The sequence below is a fragment of the Eulemur rufifrons genome, chromosome 8 (genome assembly GCF_041146395.1).
Source record: "Eulemur rufifrons isolate Redbay chromosome 8, OSU_ERuf_1, whole genome shotgun sequence".
Classification (NCBI taxonomy): domain Eukaryota; kingdom Metazoa; phylum Chordata; class Mammalia; order Primates; family Lemuridae; genus Eulemur; species Eulemur rufifrons.
Genome location: NC_090990.1, coordinates 10,109,421 through 10,135,110, shown reverse-complemented (window position 1 = coordinate 10,135,110; position 25,690 = coordinate 10,109,421). Strand labels below are relative to the sequence as shown.

General features: G+C 46.3%; 1 protein-coding gene across 2 annotated transcripts; it reads right to left on the bottom strand.

Annotated features, from left to right (window-relative positions):
• Positions 1-2,962: 2,962 nt before the first annotated feature.
• SZRD1 (SUZ RNA binding domain containing 1) lies at positions 2,963-25,669 on the bottom strand. Of its 2 annotated transcripts, none has more exons than XM_069477382.1 (4): positions 25,614-25,669; positions 6,487-6,536; positions 4,570-4,824; positions 2,963-3,136 (listed from the first exon to the last, which is right to left on the bottom strand). In XM_069477382.1, the coding sequence occupies exons 1-4, from the start codon at positions 25,662-25,664 to the stop codon at positions 3,034-3,036; spliced, it is 459 nt and encodes a 152-aa protein (XP_069333483.1). In that variant the 5' UTR covers positions 25,665-25,669; the 3' UTR covers positions 2,963-3,033. The 2 variants fall into 2 exon arrangements, with proteins under 2 accessions (XP_069333483.1, XP_069333484.1); XM_069477383.1 differs by having other exon boundaries at positions 4,570-4,821.
• Between the last annotated feature and the right edge of the window lie 21 nt (positions 25,670-25,690).

Here is a 25,690-nt window from a genome sequence, read left to right as displayed (position 1 = left end):
TGAAATGAGGACAAGGATCTGACAAGTTTAAAACATGTATTTAAAATACAATTTATAAAATGCTTAATCTGCCGACTCAGGAGCCCGCGGTGCAGGGTGTGGTGGGGGTGGGCAGTTGCCCGCTATACCAGCAGAGCAAGGCTGCAGGGGTGCGGCCCTCCCTCCCATGCCCTTCTGTTCAGACACCCGTGGGGCCCATGTGCACCCCTGGGATCACATGACAAGAAAACAGGACCCCAGAGGTTTCTTGAGTCTCTGCTTACCAGGGAGGCTGGATGCAGCCCTGCCGGCCCATCCCTGAGCAGAGCACCCCTAGATGGGGCAGAGCAGGGTATGGCTGGGCTGGGCAGGGCAGGGCTAGGCGGGGCAGGTGGGCTCTGGAAGGGGCTGATGTAGCAGATAGGGTGTTGCCTCCTGCCTGCAGGTGGGGAGCACCCTGATTGAGTGGGCTGAGGAGGGTTGGTCACCAGGCCTGGACCCCCAGCTCCTTTGGTTATAGGCTGACATCAGAGTAGTGGCTCATGGGAAGCGGTTAGCTGGAAGTTCTGAGGCCTGGCTCATGGGGTCGGGGAGGAGCTGGGGGAAGGGGACAGTACCGTGAAGGCAGATAAAGGGGCAGCAGCCTCAGGTTTCTGCCCCTCATCCCCCTGGGGTTTTCTAAGCCAAAGCCTGCAACTTACTTTAAAAAAGAAAAGGAAAAAAAAGCACTTAAGGAAAGTTACAGACAACTACTAAAAAAAAACCCACACAAAATCCAAACCGTTTTCTCATCTCCCCTCCCACCTCCCCCCAACACAATAAAGTTTCCTGTTTTCTTTTCTTTCTTTTTTTAATTTTGCTTGCCACCTCTCCATCTGGAAGCCAGGGCATGACTGCTGGTGGGTGGTGACAGGCACACAGCGGGCAGAGCCCCATCTTTGGCAGGAGGGAGGTGGCAGCACCAGTCCCCGCCACATCCTCGATCCACAGACACCCACCAGCCTCCTCCATGTGGCTCCCACTGGAGGGGGTGGGGTAAGAACAGATGGTCCCAATGGCTGAGCGATCAGCACTCCTCCTGGCCTTCCCACTGGGACTACCTCTGCACCCTTCTCAATCGAAAGGACAGTCTCACGTTGGGCCAGAAACCACTATTACATGAGGGATGGACACTATACACTTAGAATGTGGACACTTGGTCAGGGCAGTGGAACTATAAAGATAGCAGCCAATTTTCTTCCTCACCCACTCCTGGAGATAATTCCCCCTCTTACTTACTGAAGCTCTGTTCCAGCTCTGCTTAAGGAAACTTCCTGGCTTCACACAGCTATAAGGCTGTGCTATGGACCAGTCACTGACTCAACTGGCAGCTGGCCCTTCCTCCTAAGGGGAAGATATAGTGGAACATGGCTTGCTGGGCCTGGCCTACCATTCCCACAGCTCCTGCAAGGCTGAGAGCTAGGTGAACCAAAAGTGGAGTGAGCCAGTGAAACTCAGCTTGCCACCTTGGCTACCATGTGCTACCCTAACCACAAAACCACACCAACCACTCCAAAACTTGTCTGCTGGTCAGGAGTGGGGAGGCCGTCTGGCTGGCTGAGGGATAAGGTGCAGTGCAAGAGAAGGGATCAGAAAGCCTGAGGTTGTACTACACACATAGAGCTGCTCTAGGCAGCTGCCTCTTCCACCTCTAGGAGCCAAAGCAAATCTCCAGGGACAGAGGAAGAACTGCCTTCATTCCTGGCCCTTGCTCTGGAAAAAGGGGTGAAGGGTAGCCTAGGCCTATGGGGAACCGTCTGTCATCAATCTTTGCAATGCAAAGCTTTTCTTTTCCCAACTTTATTCAGAATGGTCTGCTCCCAAGGTACTGATTTCACACAGGAAATGTACCGAGTAAAGTTACTGAGCTAGGGCCAGTAACAGAGATGGAGCACCGCAAATCCTTAAGAGTTCAAGCCTTGCTGGAGTGGGAAGATCTAGCCACCTTCTGACCACATTAGGCAGAAGGCTCAGAGTCCTGGAGCCAGACTCTCCCCTGGTCAGCCAAATACTGAACAAGTCTTGAGTCCTTTATTTCTAAATCCAGGAGTGCGGTCTCACTCCCTGATACTACCTGCTTCCTTCCAGAAGTAGCAAGCCTGGCTGGTAGGGAACCACCCTGAGGGATATGGGAAGGGGAAGTCTGTTCACTTTCCCTATTTCCCAAAATACTAGAGGTGGGGTTGGCACCCTCCCCTGGCTCTCTGAGCCTACAGAGCTAGCCCAGTCTCCAGGCAAGGCCAAGATGCCCTGGGACTTAGCTGGGGGAGGGAGGTATAGGCATGGGGTGCTCATCTGTCCTGGGGGCTGCAGAGCCCTGCCCCTTTTCTGGGCGGCAGTAGGAATACAGAAGCTAAGCTCACCAAAATCCTATTGGTTAATGTTTCTAGTGAATGTCCCAGAAACATTTTTTTAAGTAGACTACCAAACTACCTTTCCTCAATTAAAAATTCATTAAACTGCTAAAATCCCTCCCATGCGCTTTTTCTTGCAAATCAGATATTTGTAAAAACAAACAAAAATAGGAAAAAAAAAAAAAAAAAAGAAAGGATATTTTCAAATGGAACTTGCTTTTTAAGTGATGAAGACATGCACTTGGGGGTGGGTGGGCAGGAGTTCTCATTTGTGTTTTAAAATCCCAAATTAATGAGCATGATAAACTGTTATTGCTGGCACTGGCTTTACCCCAAGTGGCCAAGTGGCACTGTCTGACTCTCTACTCTGAGTTCTTGGTGGGTCCCCCCAACCCTCCCCTAATCCCCACCCTTTCCCTTTCCATTGACTTGGGACAGCCCTTGTCGACATGCCAATCACAGTGGGAAGAGGGGAGAAGGGGGGAGGTCACAGTGCATGGGGTTCAAGGTCACAGTGGGCGGAGCAAGGGGGATCACAGTGCAAGTAAGTCAGGTCGTTCCCTCTGCTCAAGTCCAGCTGTCTGCCACGGCAGTGCAACCCGTGGCGGACGACCCAGGAGGCGGTGACGGCAGCAGCGGCGGCATCCTTTCTTGCCTGCATTTATCTGCGCTGTTTGAAGCCTTGTGACCCATCAGGACCCAAAGGCTGTCTGATCACATTATTGGGCTGCCTGCTGTCTTCGGGTTGGGAGATCCTGGTTGGCCTGAAGGGAAGAAGATCAGAGGAAGGCCTGAAGAAGGATATAAAAGATGTCCCCAATTCAAAAACCAACCATCCTTGCAGCTGAGGCAAAAGTCACAGTGGCTGTCAGCCAACTCTGGCTCCACGAGTCTGCTTCTTTGGCAAGTAGATTCAGGGCATCTCCAAGTTGGGAGGTCCCTGGGGGCAGGTGGGGCCAGCAGTCCATGGTCACTTCTAGGAGCTACAGCATTCTTCCCCCCAGGTTGGGTCGCCATCTTCATTTGTAGGTGGGAGGAGTGCTCAAAGGCCCATTCTGTCCAGAGGCAATGACCAAGGACAACACATCCTCCGCAGAACCATGTGGCACAGACTCTCTAGAATGTCAGGCCAAGGTAAAGAGCCCTAACTAACCAAGAGCTCAGCAGAGGGACACGTCCCCCCACCATTTCTATCTTCCTGTCTTTCTCTCCAGACCATGTGGTTACAGGTTGACTCATACGACTATAGAACACTAAATAAAGGAAATGTACTTTTTCCACTACAGAAAGGTAAAGACTTAGAAGAAAAACAACAGAGATAACAAATATCCCTGCAAAATTATGAAGGGACATGGCTGGGTGTGGTGGCTCATGCCTGTAGTCCCAGCTACTCGAGAGGCTGGGACAGGAGAATCACTTGAGCCCAGGAGTTCGAGGTTGCAGTGAGCTATGATCACACCACTGCACTCTAGCCAGGGTGAAAGAGCAAAAATCTGTCTCAAAAAATAAATAATAAAATTATGAAGGGACAGAAAGTACACAGATTAGTTCTTCAAGTACCAGAATACCAAGCCAAAGAGGCCTCTCAAAGTTAGCAGGAGGACCTCTTAAAAAATACTAACTTTACCAGGAAGTGACAAACTTCCATAATGTAACTGCTAGTGTTGCAGAGAAAAAAATGCCAAGAGTAAGAAAGAACTTAGAAAATTCATAAAACATCACAGTCGGCTACCAGAGACCCAGAAGATATCACAGAAGTACTTAATTGGGCACTTTCCACTGCCAGCCCGGGTTCTCAGCATCCTGTGCTCATTCACTCACTGACCTACACAACAACTTGATAAGGTAGGTGCTATCATTAACCCATTTTTCAGATTAGGCAACTAAGTCCCACAGAGAGGTTAAGTAGTTTTAAGGAAAGGTAAATGGCTGACTTTGATGCAAAGTCCATGCCTTTAACCTCCAAGCAACACTGCCCCCTGGTGCCTGCAGAGGCAGCACGCCAACAAACCACCACCTCCTCAACCAATGCGCAGAACTGGGCCCAGCAGGCTGCGGTTGGCAGCTGGAGCTGTGCAGCCTCCCGTCCTGATTCTGCGTGCTTCTCGCTCTCTCTGTGCAGCCAGGTTGTGCTCCTCCTCCTCCTAGGGGAGGACTAGTGCTGTGGTCATTGGCCAGCCCTGCCAGCTACACTCACCTGTCGAGGATGGGTTTCTCCTGCTCCTCCTCAGGGCTGGCACTGCCCAGGATCCGCTTCCGGGCCTCAGCGTACTCTGCCTCCCGCTGTGCTAGGGACTTGACCGGAAGGGCTGGCCTGCTGGTGGAGTTGGGGCTGCTGACCACACCGTTGCTGGTGGGCCTCTTGAGGATGCGGATCTGTGGAGGGGGCCCCGTGGGAAGGCTATCGTCCTGAATCACAATGGGCACTTTGGGAGGAGATTTGGATTTCCTGCTGACAAAGAGCAAACACAGCTTCACAAATCCTACCCTGACTATGGAGGCCCCGTCCCTGTCCCATACCCACCCTCATCACTTTCCTCCCCCTCTCCCACTAATTCTGTCCATTATTCTCTGGCCTCTGACCAGACACCAAAACTCCCACTCCTCAAGAAGGGTTTCTCGAAAAACCAAGCTTCCACCAGCTCTGGCAGTCCACAGGAACTGTTCCTCAGCCCTAACCCCTGGCCAAGGGGGCTGGAATACCACCTCATTCTGGGACTTCTATCCCTTTATGTTGATCACAGTAACATCAACCACCGTCTGGCCCCTATGGCAAAACATTTCATGTCCAGAATCCAAAAACTTCGTTAAGATCCCAACTTCCTTATACAGACCAGAGCATGACAAGCTGGTGAGATGGGGGGTTAGTAAAGTGTCCACTCTCAGCCAAGTCCTTCCATCATGTGCTCAAACCAGTCAAATACTACAAAGGAGCCTGCTATGCCATCCCTGCCCGGCATCAAGACAGGATTTACCAAACTGCCTCAGCCTTCTGGTGAGAGTGACCTGCGCCTCCTAGAGACAAGCTACGCCAGACAATTGAATTGCCTCTTCAAAAGAGCTTCTGAACAGAGAAACCTCCCTCACCAGGGCTCTCTGGTGTGCTGGACAGCGGCGGGGCTGGAGTGAAGGACGATCCCAGAAACAGTGCTTGGCAATGCTCTAAAGAAAGGCATTGTCCAAGGCTGCTGGACGTGCACATCAAGGCAATGTGTCCACAGGAGAAGTGGAATTAACAAAAAACAAAGAGGGAAAACAACACGGGAAGGGAAAGAAACAAAAGCCACAGGAGGAGAAAGAATCCCAGGTGGGAATGGCCACCCCAAAACAGCCACCAGGACCCTCCCCAGAGCAGTCAACTAGTTTTTCTTCAGAACCAAACAGGTCCACAGGGGCCTGTTTTCAGACCCTCAGTTGTCAGGAGGGATAAGGATTAGAGGAACTAACTCAGCTGCTGCCAGGATGAACTGGAACAAGTCTTAGGGGGACAGGAATGGCACAGAAGGGGGACTGTAACCAGGGCTTACTGTAGTTGCTGAGACGAGCAGACAGACAAGGAGCCAGGAAAACTAGCGGGTTGGCAAACAGGTTACCTAAGCCCAAAGACAGAAAGCTTAAGTCAACTTTGGCCTGCTCTGGAAACTCACTTTCTCTGCTCTCTGGGTGAGGAACAAAGCTACCCCTAAAGGTCTTTTCAAGAATCTCATAGAGTCTTTTATTCCAAGATACCCTCACAAGACCCTAAACCACCAAGTCACTGGGGGCCCAGAGAACTCCTCTGGCCCAACTCCTTATGTCAGAGAAACCTGCCCCAAACCTCAGAGCAATTGGGGGCACAGCCAGGGCTAACACCTAAGTCTTCCAACTTGTCACCTCCCCGCTTTCCATCAGACAACCTCACACAAGGGGCCCAAAAAGGTTGGAGGCAAGTGCAACACTCCAGCCTCACTCCCAAAGCCTCAAGCCACCATGTCATGGTCTCCAACTTGGAGGGATGGGTCTGCTGCCCAGGAGCCTGACCTGCTAAACTTAACGGCCAGCTGGAGAACACCACTGACTGCCCAGCTCTCAAACAGAAGAGAGCACAAGTCCTCAGACCAGACAGCAGCCTTACCTCTCCTTTTGTGTGATCTTCAGTTTTTTTTCCAACCGTCTGTCTATTTCCTAGAGGAAAAAAATGTATATAAAAAGTGGAAAAAAATCTCTCTCAAACAAAAACTTATGTCTCTATTTTCAGAGCTAAGGGCAGTGCCCTCTCTCTAGCCAAAGACGTGACTGTGTCCTTCAAGGTAATGGATATGGACTAGACTCTGGGGCCATCTCCATTCTATCCCCATGGCAGCCGCGATAGTTGTAGACTTCATTGTTGAGCTGGGTGCTTTGCAGTCTCCTACTAGTCTCCTGGCCTCCAACCTGTCCTTTACAGAGCCACTCAAATCAACTTTCTAAACATAAATTTGATCATATCACTTCTCTACCTGGAACTCTTCAATTGCTTGTAGGACCAAATTGAAGCTGCTAAGTGAGCCTCACCCATACCTTCTGTTCCTGTTTTGCTATTACTAACCCCCAGAACCCAGTGTGCTGTTCCACCTGCCTATAATGTCTCCCCTTGCAAACTGCCATTTATCCTAGAAAATCCAGCTTGGATGTCTGCCTCTCCTCTGTGAAGTCTTCTCTGCTCCCTACTAACAAAGGACCTTGTGTTTAAAAAAAAAAAAAAGAAAAGAAAAAAAAAATTAAAAAAAAAGTCTTCTCTGCTCCGTAGGGATAAACTCTCCCTTTTACATTCCTTCATGGTCACAGGTATCAAATATTTTATAATTACTTTCTACTGTTATGGACTTGAGTTCTCTGTGACTAACACCTAACAAAAGACCTAGATAGAGTAAAACAGAAGCCAATGTTCAAGGAACTAGAAGTCCACAGTCTATAATGAACACTGGGGGGACCTGAAGAGACAGGAACCCCAAGAGTACAACATGGATTTCACTCAGAACCAGAGCCTGATAGGTCCTGATTAACACAAAGCCACCGTTTTATAAAAAGCAAAGAGAAGAAAGATGCTGAGAAGGAGCATCAGGTAGAACTACCTTCCAACACAGCAGGCCAGTGCCCACGCTGGACCTAACCCCGTCAAGTCCTGGGTGGGATGTCGGCGCTGGTGGCAATCTGAGCCCACAGGCCCTCAGCACAGGAACTCTGTGGCACCTCCACATACTCCTGTGTGAGCATCCATGCCCTGGACGAGGGTGGGGGGAGAAGCTGTGCACAGAGCAAAGACCAGCCCCCAGGCTTCTTGGCTGTCCCACTCACTCATCCATTCTCAGTGAGGGCAAGACCATCTGGCTACTAGAGAAGGGAGAAATTGTATGCAAAATTATATTTTTCTCTGGAGAGAAGGTTTATAACAGCGGTTCTCAACCAGATTCAATTTGGCCCCCCAGGGGACATTTGGCAATGTCAAGACTTTTTTTGGTTAGTATTACTGGCGGAAGATAGACGCTATTGGCAACTAGTGAGTACAACCCAAGGATGCTGCTAAACATCCTACAATGCACAGGACAGCCTCCACAACAAAGATTTATCTAACTCTGAATGTCAACAGTGCCAAGGTTGAGAAGCCCTGATTTATAAGATACATGGGATTTTCAAAGGAGTCCGTCACTCACAAAACATTAAGAACCATAGCTGCAGTAAGAAAGCTTTGAAATGTGCGGAGATCTGCCTCACAGCCCAGTGTGCGGCCTGCCTTCAGGAGTGCTCTGTATATCCTGAAAGTGACTGTACTCTATAGTTGATAGGTGCAGTTCAAGCTGGTTACCTATATTGTCAAAATCTTGTCAACTCTTACTGATTCGTTTGAACTACTGAATATGGAAAGAATTCCTTTTTTTTTTTTTTTTTTTGAGACAGTGCCTCGCTCCACTGCCCAAGCTGGAGTGCAGTGGCATTCCGGTGGCATAGCTCACTGTAACCTCAAACTCCTGGGCTCAAGCGATTCTCCTGCATCAGCCTGAGTAGCCTGGATTTCAGGTGTGCACCACCAACTCAGCTAATTTTTCTTTCTTTTGTAGAGACAGGGCCTCACTATGTTGCTTAGGCTGGTCTCAAACTCCTGGCCTCAAGCAATCCTCTCGCCTCAACCTCCCAAAGTGTTAGGATTACAGATGTGAGCCACTGCACCTGGCCAAGAATTAGTCTTTCTAGTAAATTAAATAGTTTAATCATGATAAAGTGATCTTCTTTGTCTCAGCATCTATTGTTTAATATTAATAAAGCTAGGTCAGCTTTCTTTTGGTTAGTACTTCCTGGAACATGTGTCTTCTTACCTTTCCATGTCCTTATTCATGTCTCCTACAAACAACATGAACTAGATTAGTCATATGAAGCTAGATTTAAATCCAGTCTAACACTGACACCCATTCGGGTTGGTGCTGACTTGTGTTTAAAGTATATTTACAATATACTAGCCTCTGGAGGGGTTAGGAAGGCACTAAAACAAAAATCTCTCACTCCAGCTTGGAACATAGCTGGCGCTCAATACACCAACAGTAAGAGAATGACCTGGATGTTTTCTGTGAACTGACACACTCACACAGAATCTTATGCCCACTGCAGAGTTTGTGTCAAAACTGTATTAAATCTATTAATACTAATGTTACTGCCTGAGTAAACACCATGTCTCACATGAGTCTAATGCCCATTACCTTTTAAGAACTTTTCACGAATGACTTCTGGTTTTAAAGTTCCACACTGCATCACTTTGTTCCAACCTGAAAACGAGACTGCCTATTCAAGTTTCTCCATCATAAATGCAAGGTTTAACATCTCTGGGATTTCAGATGCCTTCAAACTGGGTCGAAACTAAATGCCTGCACAGGCTAGGCAAGCAGCCAAACTCCACATGCAGGGGGCACACCCGAGGACGTGAAGGGGCTGCAAGGCACCAAAGAGCACTTGCCTGCCTAGAAGGGCCACCGCATAGCCGAACCTTGGCTGACAGGGCTAGAGATGCCATTTCAGGAGAAACTGAATTCAAGATTTTTATGGGAGAGCTCTGAATTTTTAAACTTCATTATGTGAACTCTTCCTTACTTTCATTATCACTGTGAGTGCCAAATAAGATAGAGGCAAATGGGACTAATCCATTAGCTGAATTTGACAGGTCCCACCCAGGTTTCCTCTCAGGAGAGTAAACGCTTCCTTATTTCTCTAGGGCTTTAAGGAAGATGGAATCTGCCCAGTCCCATCACATGGGGCCTGGGTGGAAAAAAGCCCTCCAAGAGGGCACTATGGGCCATGTCTGAGTAAACGTGCCTCTGTCCTCAAACTAGAACATGACCAGCATACTTGGCATATAATATAATGCTACTGGTTTTAAAAATAATGCCTTATGTCAATATAATGCTTTATGACTGTCAAAGTGCTTTCCCAAACACTTATTTTCTGATCACACTAGCCCTATTTGATAGATAAGGCAGCTTTTATCCTTCTCTGTCAGATGAGGGTAATGTGGCTCAGAGAGGTTAAGGAACTGCCCAAGGTCACAAAGAAAGAAATCGTAAAGCCAACCCTAGAACAAGCCCTTTAGGCCCCCATGCTGACACGCCCCAACAACTGCTCAAATCCCTGTAAATGCCAGTGAAAGCCATGAGATACTGATCCGTTCTTCACCATCTCCCCGATTCCACGCTGCTCCCTGGCACTCCACTAACTAGAACTCCCAACTCCACTTGTCTGGCAAGAAGGCTTCACCAGAGCTGCAGAGGGATTCTTCTATCAGATTACAGAATGGGATAGAAACTCAAGCAACTTTGGTGGAAAGCAGATCCTGGTCATCTCTAGGTGGCCAGCTGGACACCAGCATGCTCAGAGCCATCCAAGCAGGAGAGGGGGTGCTCTGCCAGCAGCTGGAGAGGGCACTGCGTCTCACTCTGGAGTCTGTCCAGGTATCATGAGTCAGTCCATTCTCTCCTCAGACAAGGCCTTGCAATCAATCTGCTCTCAGGCCTATGCTCTGAAAGGCTGGACCAAGTCAAAACTTTCCTATAGGGTGTGTGACAAGGAGAATGTGCGTCTCCTCCACAGGTGCAACAGCTCAACGGAACTTACGTTGTATGAAAAAGCACCCAGATATGGGCATGAAATAAGGAATTACATTGCCTTAGGGTATCTTCTCTTTTTACAAGGATGCACAGAACCTGGCCCAAGGTCAAGGCTCCTGAGTTAGAGGCCTGACTTCTAGGGCTATAAGCTCTACAATTCTGCTCTGAGGGGCACAAGGTGAGTGTTGGGGCACACGACAGGGGAGGGATTTCCTACGGCTCCTCCTCCTATTTTTTGCCAAGCAGCACCGAGCAGACTACAGAAGATGACACTGTGTGCTGTATGGGTCCAAATCCAAAGCAAAAGATCTGTTGTTGCCAAACCAAGGTATCATTTGTCCTGGGGTTACACCTCTACAAAAATGAGGTACACACTTCTTGGTCTGAGAGAACAAGGAAAGCCAGAAGGAAAGAGTAGAGAGGCAGGAAATCATGAAGAACCACAATGGTGAGGGAGGTGTTCTGGACAGGTCCGGTCCTTTATGGGAGGTAAAGGAGAGGCCACAGCCACAAGGTGAATGAAATCAGACATCAACATCTGCAAACTTAACTCATCAGAGGAGGAAGCACAGCTTCACTGGCTGCTGATGCCCTTAACCTTGCAAAGATGTGCTTGTGTAAGCCTCTGGCAGAAAAGTTGGGAGATGGGAGCCTAGGAGTGTAATAGGGATAAGATCATTCCAAAGGAGGAGAGCAGGGAGGGGGTCACCTCAAACAGCTAAATTTTGTTACACAGTCAAAGCTACAAAAGGAACAAAGAGGATAGGGATGTGTTGGCAAGGCAAAGCATATTACAATGGCAGATTCACTCCTGTAGCATTAAGAGGTGGGTAAGAAAGGAAAGAGAAAGGTGAGAAGGTGAGAGGAGAGGAAAAAAAGCCAAGGAGAAAAATAGGCTATTCTGGGCCTTGGTGTAAAGTACAGCAGCAACTATAGCACCATTACAGCCATGCTTTCTCAGATCTAAATGATTAAGAAACAGTCATTTCAGTTCATCTAGGAGTGATGAAGCCCTGGGGGACAGATTCAAACTAGCCAAACTCACAAGAGATAGAGTGAACAAACCAAAATCCTCATCTGTTATATTATGAGGGTGGGAACAGGAGTCTCACCCTTCCTGGTGCCTACCCTGCTGCTGCCCACTCCCCAGAGCCACCGCCCCCTCACCCCACCCCATGCCTCAGTTCCCAAGACAAAGGAGTGAACTGTTCTGCTCCATCAAAGCATCCCTCTCTCTGGTCACCAGAGCAACCAACACAACTCCTAAGAAGTCAAGCAATGTTGTATTAAACAGAGGTCTAAGAGGCACCTTTGGTTCTAGGCTCTGAATTAGGAAATATTCTTTTTATTGGCAACAAAGTTGCTATTTAGGTACCTTTTCCCAAATAATTTGCTTCTCTCTATGTTAGTTTCCATTTCAGAAGATGACATTTCTGATTTTCCTCTCAAATTCAAGGAACAATAACTGGTCTTGAGCTCCTGGCGAATCACTATGTCCCACAGGGTCACCTGGTCTTCTCTAGCTAGCCTTAATCAGGAAGCACAAGTCTACGAGCGGATCCTGGGGAGATCTGAAGAAGAGACAGGAACCCGGAGAGTACAAGGATTTCTCTGCGAACCAGAGCATGATTAACACAAAACCACCACTTTAGAAAAAGCAAAGGGAAGAAAGATGCTGAGAAGGAGCAGCAGGTAGGAATAACTTCCAGCACATGCTGGCCCTGAACTCTCACCACAGTGGGCAGTGTCCATGCTGGGCCTAACCTCTTCAAGTCTTGGCCAGGACATCAGCACCCATGTTCCCTGGCTGCAGGGCCGCCTGTGTCAGGACCTCCTGGCAAAGCAGTCTCCCAAGCAAGGCTCCTTATGCTTCCCATACCACAAATCTGATGGGAGTCTGGCTCTTCCTGTGAGGGCCCCAATTTCACTTAGGAATCAAGCACAAGAATTCATAGGAATAACCAATCTATAACAGCAAAATCTGGCCTAAAACTATCAGATAAAAAGGCCTCTTTACCTTTAAAATGCAACACTAGCCATTTCAAGTCCAGAGTACAATCCATAGACTTCTTCAAACAACCTCCATGTCGATTCAATTGTTTCATCCCTGCCTTATTTCTCTGTGTGAGTGGCACAGCTGTGACAGTGTCCTGCCCTGGTAGAGTTGGCCATGTCCAATGCTCCTGCTTATTCCATCTCCCCTGGCTAACCCAAGGGAGAGAAAAACCCAAAGTCCTATCACGCCAGGTTTGATTCTACAGGAATGCTTCAGCATCACTGTCACATTAAAAAAAAGAACTCAACACCAGGCAAACACAATTAGATAAGTCAAAGAAGCAAAAAGCAGAATCCAGAGGTTGAGAGACAAGATCTCTGGGGCATAGCCAGGCCCACTCATTGATTTGCCTTTTTTTTTTTTTTCCTTTAAAGAGATGGGGTCTCACTACATTGCCCCAGCTGGTCTTGAACTCCTGGGCTTAAGCGATCCTCCTGCCTCAGTCTCCTAAATAGTTGGAACTATAGGCAAGATGTGCCTTTTTAATGCACACTTAGGTCAGTCTGTTTTAGGGTTCCATTTCCCACAAAACATTCCTTCTTCTTTTGTTACTCCCACACCAAGGAAAAACGTTCTACTTTAATTAAGTGGGTCACTGTAGGACACAGGATATAGTTCTAAAATTGCCTGTCTGAGGAAGTCTGTGCTTTGTTAATGTGCCTTAAAATCCATTTTTTTTTTTTTTTTTTTGCTCCACTGTGACAAAAACAAGTTGGAGACAAGCATTTACAGCAAACCTACTCTAAAGTAGACGTGGAGACCAGGAAGTGAGGAAGGCAAGCTTTGCTGATGAGAAGTCAGATAAACAAGTCACAGTAGCTGTATTAGTTGTTGAACAGTGTTTTGAAAAGAGAAGTGACAGTGAGTAATCCTGCCATGAGAAGTCGGGGAAGGCTGCATGGCCTTAAAGGACACGAGTTTCAAGAAGAGAAGCGGTATAAGAAAAAGTTAGGGAGAATACATGAACATAGCCAGGCACTGTGGCCTGTGCCTGTAGTCCCAGCTACTCAGAAGGCTGGGGTCAGAGGATTGTTGAGCCCAGAGTTCCAGGCTGCAGTAAGCTATGACAGGGCCACTGCACTCCAGCCTGGGGGACAGAGCCAAAGATCCTGTCTCTTAAAACAACAACAACAAAAACATGAACAGAGGAAAAGGAGAAGAAAAGAAAATAAGATACCTCCTAGACCAAGAAGTTCAAATCTAGAAAGGTATTTTACAATGAATCCATCTCTCCTTTTAATCTGCTTCCGGAAAACCTTCTGAGATGACTTTATCTGCATAAAATTAATAATTCCTGGGGTCAGCCAGACATGAATTTGAAGAAACCAAGGTTACCAGAAAACTATAAAGGACTTTCGGGATGGTATGTTGAATAGACCAAACAATTCTTGCTTGTACGGGAAAAACCACCTCCTCCTGCTTTCTTCCCAAGTTCATTCAGCTTTCAGGATCTCTCTGTCTTCCCAGTGAGAGGGACTCCTTTGGGCGCACCCTCTTTTGCACTCGCTCTAGCTATGCCACCCAGTACGGTGGCCACTGCCACATGTAGCTAGTAAGCACTTCACACATGGCCTGTCCAAACCGAGATGTGTTTTAAGTGCCAAATGTACAGTGCATATTCCAGATTTAGTACAAAAAGAGTGTACAGGCTCTCCCCGCCCCCCCCCCACAAAAAACCCCAAAAAGAGTACATATTTTTAATATTGATCACATGTTGAAATGATACTGTTTTGGATACATCTAAGTTAAACTAAAAATATTAAAATTAATTTCATCTGTTTCTTTGTACTTTTAAAATGTGGCTTCTAGAATATATAAAACTACCCATGTAGCTTGCACATTGTACTTTCTCTTCTCACTGCTTTAATGAGAGTCTAACCTTAGAATTAGTAGTATTCCTGCTATACATCAGGTCTTTCAGCAACTGGCAACCAAGCGCTGTAAGGATCTAAGAAGCACACTGCTTACTCATGATGTGCAGAACCTACTCTGGTGGGCCCTGTCTGTCATGTTAGCACAGCAGCAACCAGCACTTAACCAGTGCCCAATGTTCAGCTCAGGCTCTGCTCTGAGTAACATTCACCAGCTCACTTTAATCCAGCTCTCTGAGCCCTACCATCTCCCTGACCCTGGTCTTGTCAAAATCGCCAATGATCTCCAGTACTGCCAAATTCAATGGTAAATTCCAAATCCTCATTTCCCTTAACCTCTCAGCAGCATCTGACACTGCTCAATGCTCCTTCCTTAAAGCATTTTCTTTACTTGGCCTCCCAGATACTACTGTTCTGGTCTCTACCTCCCCGGTAGCTCCTTCCCACACTCTGTATTTGATTTCTCCCAAAATAGAATAGGCTCCTCTTCCTCTCCTGACCACTTTAGGTTGGGAGACCCCAGAATTTGGACCTCTCCTATTCTGTATCTATGCTGGCTTCTTAAGTGATCTCATCTAGTTCCACAGCTTTATAAGTACCGATATAGTAATAAAATTGTCGACTTGACATTTTCACTCGGATTTCAAAAGGTACCCAACTTACTATGTCCAAAACCGAACTCATGATCGCATCCACTTACCCAAGCTGCTCCTCGCTCATTCCTCCTACCCACTCATCTCAGCAGTTCCAGTCTTCTAGTGGTTCAGGACAAAGACTTGGGAGTCATCTCTGATGCATCTTTCACACTCTACGTCTGCAGATCTTGTGGGTTCTACTTTCACAACATATCCTGAATCTTCTCAACACTCCTGTTGCTACCATCCTGATCCAAACCACTAACAGCCCTTGAATGGACAGTTGCAACAGCGTCCTGATCAGTCTCCGTGCTTCCACCCTTACCCCTAGAGTTTATTTTCCACATAGCAGCAAGAGCAAGCCTTTTAAAAGCCAAGTTAGCCCGCTCAGCACCCTCCCACGGCTCCTATTTCAAGGTGAGATCCGCCACCACCTACTAGTCTTTAGCAAATCTGGCTCCCTGCTACCTCTTCTCCTACCACTTCCCTCGCCCAACATGGCCACCACAGTAGCCCCTACTGTTCCTCAGACAAAAAAAAATCATGCTCCAGCCTCAGGGCCTTTGCATTGCTGTTCCCTCTGCTTGGAATGCACTTCAACAAGCTTCTGAACAGTTTATACCCACACTTCTTTCAAGTCTCTCTGCCTATTTTTGAGAGGTCTTCTTTGACCATGTTTTATAAAAAGCCACCCCACCAGTCACTTTCTATGTCCCTTAATCTGTTTTACCTTTCTTCATTAGGTATGTATATAAAACACATTATTTATTGTCCACCTTCCCCGCTAGAAAGTAAGCCTTACGAAAAATAGAAACTTAATTCACTAAATTTGTCCAGAGAGCCTAAAATAGTACCCCACACATGAATTAGTGAAAGATTCTAATGAAACAGGAATTTACAGAAATATCTCAATTTCACAAATGAAAAGGAATCAATTCAGAGAGGTTACATAACTTTACCACAGTTCCACAGCTAGTATGGAGTAGAGCCAGAATTTGAATTGGGTCTATCTGGGTCCAAGGAAGCGACACTATCCATATTCAAAATAAGAGCTAAGGCTGCTTTTAGGCACTTCTTGGCAGTGGCAACAGGAGCAGTATTCTCCAAGCACCTGCCACAGGTACTGGTAATACATTGGTCCTCCTTTTACCACCTCTGATCCTCCCCACAACCTGTGGGTGGTACATCAGCCTTGCTGCATACTCGGAAGTTAAGTGACTTGCCTAAGTGCACACAACTAGTAACAGAACTGAATCTTAAACCTCAAGAGGGGGAAGCAAAAAGATTCAAGAGAATGGCAGGTAGGTGGCAGCAGGAACAAATAAGGTTGGATGAGGACCGACAGGTAACACCACCCTGCTTGCTCCTACACCACAGGCCAGGTTAGTGCAACCCTAGGTTCCCTAAGGAAGGACTACAGCAGTAGCAGACCGACAAAGCTGATTCCCAAGGTCCACATCTTAAAGCTATGAGGAAGCATGCAACAGGATATGACTCTTCAGCAGGAAACAGGCCCAGCAATTTATTAGGTCATTAAATATGAAACGTCCAATTTCAAATCAGTGTAGTTTGTATTGACACAGTTTTGCCAAAGTAATGGTAGCTTGTTTATGCCAGCAGCAAAAGAAGCCTGGAGAGCAGGTGGCGATGAAATTGCAAAAGGTATTTTCCACAGCTTGTTGAGAACTGAGTATTTTTCCTTGCAAGAAATGGTCCAAAGCCTGGAAGAAGTGGTAGTCACTTAGTGCAAGGTCTGGTGAATATTGTGGATGACAGAGAGTTTGCAAGTCCATCTGCTGTGGTTTGAGCAGCATTGTGTAACGTGGTTGAGCACTGTCTTGTAAGAGGATTGGCCTGTCTCTATTGACCATCGACCAATCTTGGCTGCTTAATCACAAGCATCCTCATCATTTTATCCAACTGGTTGCAGCAGACATCCACTGTAATCGACTGATCAGGTTTCATGAAGCTGTAGTGGATAATACCAGTGCTGGACCATGAAACAGACACCATTCATTAGCTTTTTGTGATGAATATTCATTTTTGGACTGTGTTTTGGCACTTCATCTTTATCCAACCATTGTGCCAAATGCTTGCAATTGTCAAAAAGAATCCATTTTTCAGCTGGGCATTGTGGCTCACACTTGTAATCCTAGCACTCTGGGAGGCTGAGGCAGGTGATCACTTGAGGTCAGGAGTTCAAAGACCAGCCTGAGCAAGAGTAAGACCCTTGCTCTACTAATAATGGAAAAACTTAGCCAGGCAACTAAGAATAGAAAAACTTAGCCAGGCATGGTGCCACGCGCTTGTAGTCCCAGCTACTCAGAAGGCTGAGACAGGAGGATGGCTTGAGCCCAGGAGTTTGAGGGTGCTGTGAGCTAGGCTGACGCCACAGCACTCTAGCCCAGGCAACAGAGTGAGACTCTGTCTCAAAAAAAAAAAAAAGGAATCCATTTTTAATAACATGTAACAAAATGGTGTAGAAATGGTTCACCTTTATGTCGTGACAGCAAAGAAAGGCAAGCTTCAAGATGATTTCTCTTCTGATGCTCCTTTCATTCATGCAGAACCCATCTATCCAGCTTCTTTACCTTGCTGATTTGTTTCAAATGGTCCAGTATTGTTGGAATAGTAACGTCAAACCTTGCTGTTAATTGATGCGTAGGTTAGGATGGATTCGCTCCCACTACCTCTTTCAGCTCATCACTATCCACCTGGGTCTCAGGTCGCCCATATGGCTCACTTTCAAGATTAAATTACCAGAATGGAACTTCTCAAACCATCAGTGTACTACTACATGTTCGTTAGCCACATCCTTCTCAGACACTTCGTTGATATTTCATGCTGTCTGTGCTGCATTGGTTCCACGACAGAACTCATATTAAATCGCGGCTGGGTGCTGTGGCTCATGCCTGTAATTTGAGCACTCTGGGAGGCCAAGGCAAGAGGATTCCTTGAGGTCAGGAGTTCAAGACCAGCCTGAACAACAGTGAAACCCAGTCTCTACTAAAAATAGAAAAAATTAGCTGAGCATGGTAGTGTGTACCTGTAGTCCCAGCTACTCGGGAGGCTGAGGCAGGAGGATCGCTTGAGCTCAAGAATTTGAGGCTGCTGTGAGCTAGGCTGACACCACAGCACTCTAGCCTGGGCAACAGAGCAAGGTTGCCTCAATAAATAAATAAATAAATAAATAAGAGACAATCACAAGCCAAAACATATGTTTCAAAGACTGAGGATGAACCTTCATAATAAAAATAAAACAAGAAGTATCAAAGTGAAATGTCATAGATATCAACTATCAAACTTAGTATTTGAGGAAATCAGACATTTCACACTTAATAACCTAATAGATGTATCCCAGGCCAGAGGGCATCAGAAACTTTGTAAATTGCCATCTTGAGACAATGTATTGTTTTGCTTTGAGTGCCTCTTCCAAAGCGGTAGGGAATCCATAAAGCCCTTTACCTTAATGTAAGGGGATAGGCAGGGGTATGGGGAATGGTGAAGAGTCCTGCCATGGAAATAGAACAGTGGGTAGCATCTAACGGGGTTCGCACTTTCTCTGTGTTTTTGTACTGGTTCTCCCTTTTGGTTTTCATACAACACTCAGCAATGCAAGACTTAGAAGAAACAGTATACCAGTCCTTCCACCAGTCTTAGGAAGTTTGAAACCTACTTTGATAGAGGCCATACTGTCAGTGGCTAGAGGGCCTGGGAATGATACCTTCACACAGAGCAAGGGCACTCTCTGCTCCAACATCCACCTTTGAATGACACTTTACTAACTTAACTCTCACCACCAGGCAAAGCAAATTCTATTAATTCAATTTCACAAATTAGGAGAATGAAGCTGAGAGAAGGTAGGTAGTGATTTGCCCAAAAATCAGACCTGGCATTTAAATCCCAGTTTTCTGACTTCTATTGCCAATGATGGAGAAAAAGTGGGTTGGTAACTGGCAAAGAGAGCCTGTTCTTTTCTGCAGCCATTTACAATGAAGACAGCAAGACTCCTCTCACACACACACACACACACACACACACAAAACCAACACATATATTGACTTTGAAGACTGAAACAAAGTTACTATTACTCCACCCCCACAATCCAATTTTATTTTAACATCCAAGGGCTAGTTAGAATCCATAGCACTCAGCAAAGGCAGCAAACACCACACCTCCAGGGCCAAAGGCTCAAGCAGGCAGAATGGAACACAATAGGTAAAGCGGCACAGCAAAGGAGAGCAACAAAGATCCAGGTAAAGGCATTCAAATTCAATATTTTAAAGTCCAGAGCAAAAATTATTTATATTATCTTTTTCCACTTGGCCAAATGTTATTTCCCATTTATGACCAAGATTTCCACCAGCATCTCACTTGCAGTCATGTTCCTAGGATTACACCTACAGCATTACCCACTTGGCTCTTGAGCACTGAGTTCAAGTTTCTCAGAGACACAAAAAGCTCATCAGGCTACAGAAGCGGGTGGTCAACCCCAGGTGAAAACAAATAAAACTCTTCAAAGGAACTAGGTCAGGGTGGTGGCTCACACCTGTAATCCTAGCAGTCTGGGAGGCCAAGACGGGAGGATTGCTTGAGCCCAAGAATTTGAGCCTGCAGTGAGCTATATGACACACTCTAACACACCCTACCCGCACTGGGGGGGGGGATGGGGGGTGGGGTGGAACAGAGCGAGAATCTGTCTCAAAAAAAAAAAAAAAGGAACTAGCAACTAAGCATCCTAAAGCACTTAACTAGTTAATTATCTAGTGAGCAAATGTAAACAAACTGTTCCAAAGAGGTCCCTGAAAGTGTAGACTTAGGTAGCCAACAGCCTGGACAGGGACGACCACATGATTTCCTCTCCAGGACCAGGAATAATAGCACTTACACCTCAGGAGGTCACTGATAATGAATGTAAAAATGCACTCCTCCTGGCCTGGTGTAAGCCCTACAATATGCTTTTTGGAACCTCTTCCAAAAAGGGCCCAGGGGATTTGGGAGCTCGCAGGCTTATGAGCAGTGTTCGTTCACCAGTTGAGTGTGCAACTACGTAGCAGAAACACAACTGACAGCTGGAAGGTCACAAAAGATTTTATAAGCCACGACAGCCAGAGGATGAGGGCTGGGAATGTGGTTCTCAAGGTCAACGAAGAATGGTGACAGTGCTGACCTTTCCAGACTCAGTCATAACTATCCTTCTGTACAATCTCATCTAATCATAACGACCCCTGAAGAATGCAGTTTTAACTGTATATTTTTATTATTCCTTTGAAAGGAATGGCTGTTATTTCCTGTGTTCCTTTTAGAAGGAAAAGAGTTTTCCATGTGCGGAGGGGCTGACTTATTGTGAGGGACATTTTGAAGTCTCTCACCATCAGGGATAAGATTTTCTATCTACACACAGCCCACTGCTGGGATTTGCTGCTAATTTCTGTGGTGCATGGTTATAACCCTAATCAACATCCTGCACAGAGCTAGATATTAAAGAGAAGGATGCTTGGCAGAGACTAACAGAGTTAAAAACACTCAGGAAGAGAAATCTCTATGGTTACTACTTAACAACAACAAAAAAAAATGTTTTATTCTATACTTTGGCCACAGATTTAAGTAGCTAAATGCAATCTTCTCCTAGGAAACCAACAAGTCAGCAGCTGTCCTAACGGAAAAAAATTTCTATTCCTGTGGAGAAAATTTATAGGAGAGGAGAGAACACCCTACATATCCATGGAGATTAGCTACCTGATACAGCCAGAAATTGATGCTAACTGCAGGGGCCCGCTGCAGTATAGAGACGGAAACTGGAATGGCCTCTACCTACAATGTTTGAGTCATTAGATGTAGACAAGTGACTTTTCTCTTGCAAGATTTTACCGACAGTTTTAGAAAGACACACTAAATCCTCTCCTGTTGTAGAAGGGAAAGCAAGAAAGCCAGTGATTGCCCAAAATTCCAGCCCACGGCAACCATGGTAGCTCTCTCAATACCCAGAGCACGCTGGGAACAGGCCCCCATGCGGTTCAATGAAAGGAGCTGAGAAGTTACTAGTGAAAAGCTCATTATCCTCCTTTCTTTGAAGCCACAGTGAAACAGATCTTTTTCCAGAGTCCCAGGGACAGACTGCTCAGCATCATGATGCCTAAACTAGCCAACTGCTTTACAGAAAGCCCCCTCTGAGGTCTTCACGGTCCCTAGGACTCAACTTTTCCAAAAAGACCAGGAACAGCTAAGAGGTGGCCCCTTCAGGCATGATATACCTGGATTTGTGCTTTCTGTGACACCACAAATCTTAAATGCCCTCTTTACTGTAGAGACAGACAAATCTGCACCAGGTAACCCCAAACTAACTGATCTGCTTTTTCCCACTCCCATAGCCACTGTACGTGTTCCATAATGACAACAGCTGCGGGGAACACTGGGCACCCCAAAGTGAGGTAGCAGTCACACTTTGGGAAGAATGGCTTCTTCTCCAAAGAAAGAGAAGTAAATCAAAGTTCTTATCTCCTAAATTAAATCTGTCACTCCCCTGCTAAAAAAAAAACAAAAAGTGTTCAAAGCTCTCCACTGCTTTCAAGACAAAGTCCAAATTCCCAGAACCAAGCACAAGGAAACCTTTCCCAATCTGGCCCCTGCATACCTCTGTGGCCTCTTCTCTTTCCACTCAGCCCTGCCAACCCCCTCCCCTCCAGCCAGAAGGAAATACTTTTAGCTCTCCCAATGCTGCAGACTCATCTCTCCCAGCCTCCTCATCTACGCAGGCACTGGCCCTACACTCTCCCGGCCACTACCAGACTTACCACTGCTTAATTCAACTGATCTTTCAAATCTTAATTTGGGCATCATCTTCTCTACAAGACCTTCTCTGATCCCAACCATGGTACCCCACTTGTAGCCTCTTCCACAGAAAGTGTTGCCTTACCTGACTCCTCCACTAAGCCAGGCCTCGGTGCCTGGTACACAATAGGTATTCAATGTTTACCGACACCTTCCTATGGACTTATACACCATGCAGCATCACTGATGGGGCAATGTTTGGATGACTGGTTCATGGGGATAGAAAACGTAAATTTGTGTTCTTACTACAGAAGGCCAGTTATCCTTTAACTTCCTTAAGATGTATTTTCTTCCCTCTAGCTACATGACTTGACCTTGAGAAAAAGAATAAAAGGAAACTTTTAATATACAAGGAAATTAGAGGGGTTGTCAATGCTTTATAATAACCACCAGTCTAATTCCATTTATGTACCACCTGCCTTTCCCTAGTTGAGGTAGCTCATAACCAAGAAGATGGACTAGGCCATATTTTATTGTCTAAATAAACAACTAGTGAATATAAGCTAGCTTCAAACCATAAGAAACTGAACAAACTGTTGATCTAATTTGTTCTGGAGCATGAAGATGTCTTCCAATTACACAATACTTTATTTGTCTCATGAGATTTGCTTAAGGTGAAGGACACAATTTAAAGATTTTTTTTTTTTTTGAGACGGGGGTCTCACTATGTTGCCCAGGCTGGTCTTGAACTCCTGGGCTCAAGCAATCCTCCAGCCTCAGCCTCCCCAGTAGCTGGGGCTATAGGAATGTGCCACCATGCCCAGCTTCACAATTTAAAGTTTGATTCAACATTAACTCTATTTTACATTTTCACTTCTCCCCAAGGCAGTGTATTTTTAAATAAGCATTTCCTTGGTGAAATCTTAAGTTATATTCCTCAGATCAAAGGACACTTTGATTGGGGAGGTAACCCTTTGGGAAGAAACAGGTAAAGGAACAATTTTACAGTAGATAAGTGTTTACAATACTAAATAAAAGCAAAAAGCAGCCTATTTACACTGAATATTTGAGGTGTTTCTCAAAGTTAGTCTTCCCCCAAATGACACAATAGGACTTGATACTGAATATTCTGAAGATATACAGGAAACAATGACCTCAGATGTACTGATACAAAAAAAAAAGAAATTCTAGCATGATGTCAATTTTTTTTTTGTAGTGTTGGAGGACCAGGATCACCAAAAGCCTTTACTTTCAAGGACCAGAACTGCCTCTGGATTACATGGAGTTTGAATGTTCACTTTTAGAATTGGTCAACCTCCATTTACTAGTTTTCACTCAATTTTTGTTTTGTTTTGTTTTGTTTTGTTTTGGGATGGGGTATTCAAAGCTCGTTACAGCTTTGGAGGCTAGAGAGACAGGATAACATGAAGCTAAGACTTCTACATACGCAATTGTCTACATATGAAAGACATGTACAGTCTATAGTCAATGGGTTTCCCAGTGATGGGGACATACCCTCTCCCCTGGCTTCCCTCTTCTAAAAAGGCATATTCACAACAAACTGTGAAACTCAAAAAGGGAATCAAATTGAAGAGAGCCTTCAAATATAAGCCTAAAGCAAACATATTAAAAATAAAAGCTAATGTCCAACTTCCAAGACTTCCATAGGTCCCAGGTAGGGAGACAGCAAAATGCTAGAGAAAAGAACCCATTTTTAGAGTCAGATAGGCCTCGGGTCAAATCCCAGCTTCCCTACTTACTATCTGTGTGATCTTGAGCAAAACAGGTTACTCCCTAAACCTCTGTCTCCTAGTCTGAGGTTTGGAGGACAATGCCTCAACAGGTTGTTTCAAGAACTTAATTAAATAAAAGATATATAAGGGAATGTGCATTTTGGCAGAACTGCTCTTGATATCAATGAGGCAAGGTTTGTGTTCCACCTTTGTACCTGGCACTTTTAAAGGATTTTACTAAAACCCTTAGTAAAACTATTAGAAAGAATGCTGGACAAACATCAGAAAGACCTAAGTTAAATCTTATATCTCTGGGTTTATTCAGCCATTAAATGGGGGACTGGCCTATCTCTAAGTGACTTACCCATCCTGAAAAACTAAAGTAATCCCTAATTTCTGGCAAACACTACATTCATTTTTGTTCCTTTCATTTTCTTCCTACTTCTTTAACATGAGAAACTCGTATCACTTTGAAACAGGCAAGAAAAACCAAAGAAAGGCCAAGATGCCCAAGGAAACTTATCATTTAAGTGACGTTAAAATTGTAGGCCAAGCTTTCTTGCAGGGGGTGGGCATGAGGGGTGTCTGGATGATTCATTCAGCTTAGTGGTAGACAATAAACGCCTCTACTGGAAATTTTGCATTCCCTGGCACAAAGTCACTGCTAAGCACACTGCCTAGCACATAGTGGACACTCGAAATGTTGACTGAATGAATAAATATCCAACTGCCAGACACCTGTTACTCCCTATAAAATCTTTAACTTACTTCACTTAAGTCAAAATTCAAGAAAGATGAGTAGCACATAAGGAACTCTACTAAATACCCTCTGAACGAATTAATCCTTCAAATTCTCAATTATGCTAAGTGGAAAAACATAAACAACCGTGAGAGAAATGCTGAACCAGTGGAAAAAACTTTGAAGCCAAGTTTCAACATTCCCCTAGAGATACACCTACTGCTTCGAGGGTCAATTTCCCGGCCTCTTCCAGGGCTCACAAGCACCCTCAAAAGGCGCTTAGGGGAGGAAAAACCCAGCTCCTGTTCTACCCTGGTACACGCAACTCCCCACACATAAACCTTTAAGGTGGGTGTCAGTCGACCCAGCACAGCACAGACACGAACACGGGGAGACCAATAAGGCATCTCCCCATCTTCACAAGTGCCACCATAGAACCACAAATTCTGAAAAACCAAATTAATGACGAACCTAATGGAATTGGCAGTTCCTGTTTGAGATAAACTATTTTCCTACAGCTTCTAGAGGCAACACAAAAACTCCAAAAACAAGTCGAACAGTCCACTTCTCCCTCCCCTCCCAGGAATGAGGCTACTTTGCATATCGCGCCCCTCTTCCTGGACCCCGGCAAGCACACTCCAAGACCCTCCCTGGGACTCAGACCTTGGGGTGGGTCCTCGGGGAGAGGGGCTGCCCGCTGAGCTTTCGGTTGCTCTGGCGGGGTCCCGGGAGACCCGCCTGTCACAGGCTCTCGGAGTAAAAGTGAAAGAGAAAAAAAAGCCCAGACTCGCCCACCGTGGCGGATAGTGGGGGACTTTAGCAGAGAGTTGAGTGGCCCACAGAGGACTCAATTTCTCCCCTGCCCTCAACTGCCTGCTCCTGCTCTTCTCCGGAACCCGGCATGCCGCCCAGGTCCACGCAAGGCCACCCACCCACATGGCGTGTCCCTCCTCATCAGAGCACATGAACTTTAAAATGGTGCCTCGGGCGGGGGAGCCCGACGGAAAGGAAGGGTCAAAGGGGCTCGGGGCAAGCGAGTGGGCACTGGGGCCAGGAAAAGAAGCCTTGGGTGGCGGGTGGGGCTCCCGGGGTGACGCGCACATCTAGGGCCCCGAGGGAGGCGCACCGGGCAAAGGTGGAGGGAGAAATGGAACGCGGCCCCTTTAAGAGGCCTTCACCGCGCTCAGGAACCGGGGGCCTCTCCTCCACCCCAGGCCCGGTGTGTGGGGCCCTTCCTTGGGGAGAACCATCCTCAGACCCGCTCCCCGGAGGCTTCCCTCACGCCAGGTCCCGCCCGGCCCTGCCCCGGGGCGGCGGCTCCTCCTTACCCCGCTGTCTGCCGCCTCCTCCCAGCTCTCAGCGACCTCCTCATCTTCCATCTTACTCGCCGCTTTCCCTCCTCCCC

Bases quoted from the DNA above. Each gene is read 5' to 3' on its own strand.
- SZRD1 (XM_069477382.1), bottom strand. From the start codon at position 25,664: ATGGAAGATGAGGAGGTCGCTGAGAGCTGGGAGGAGGCGGCAGACAGC. The intron at 6,537-25,613 runs GTAAGGAGGAGC...TTTTTCCTCTAG, and splicing joins AGGAGGCGGCAGACAGCGGG to GAAATAGACAGACGGTTGGA. The intron at 4,825-6,486 runs GTAAGGCTGCTG...GCTCTTTGTCAG, and splicing joins AAGATCACACAAAAGGAGAG to CAGGAAATCCAAATCTCCTC.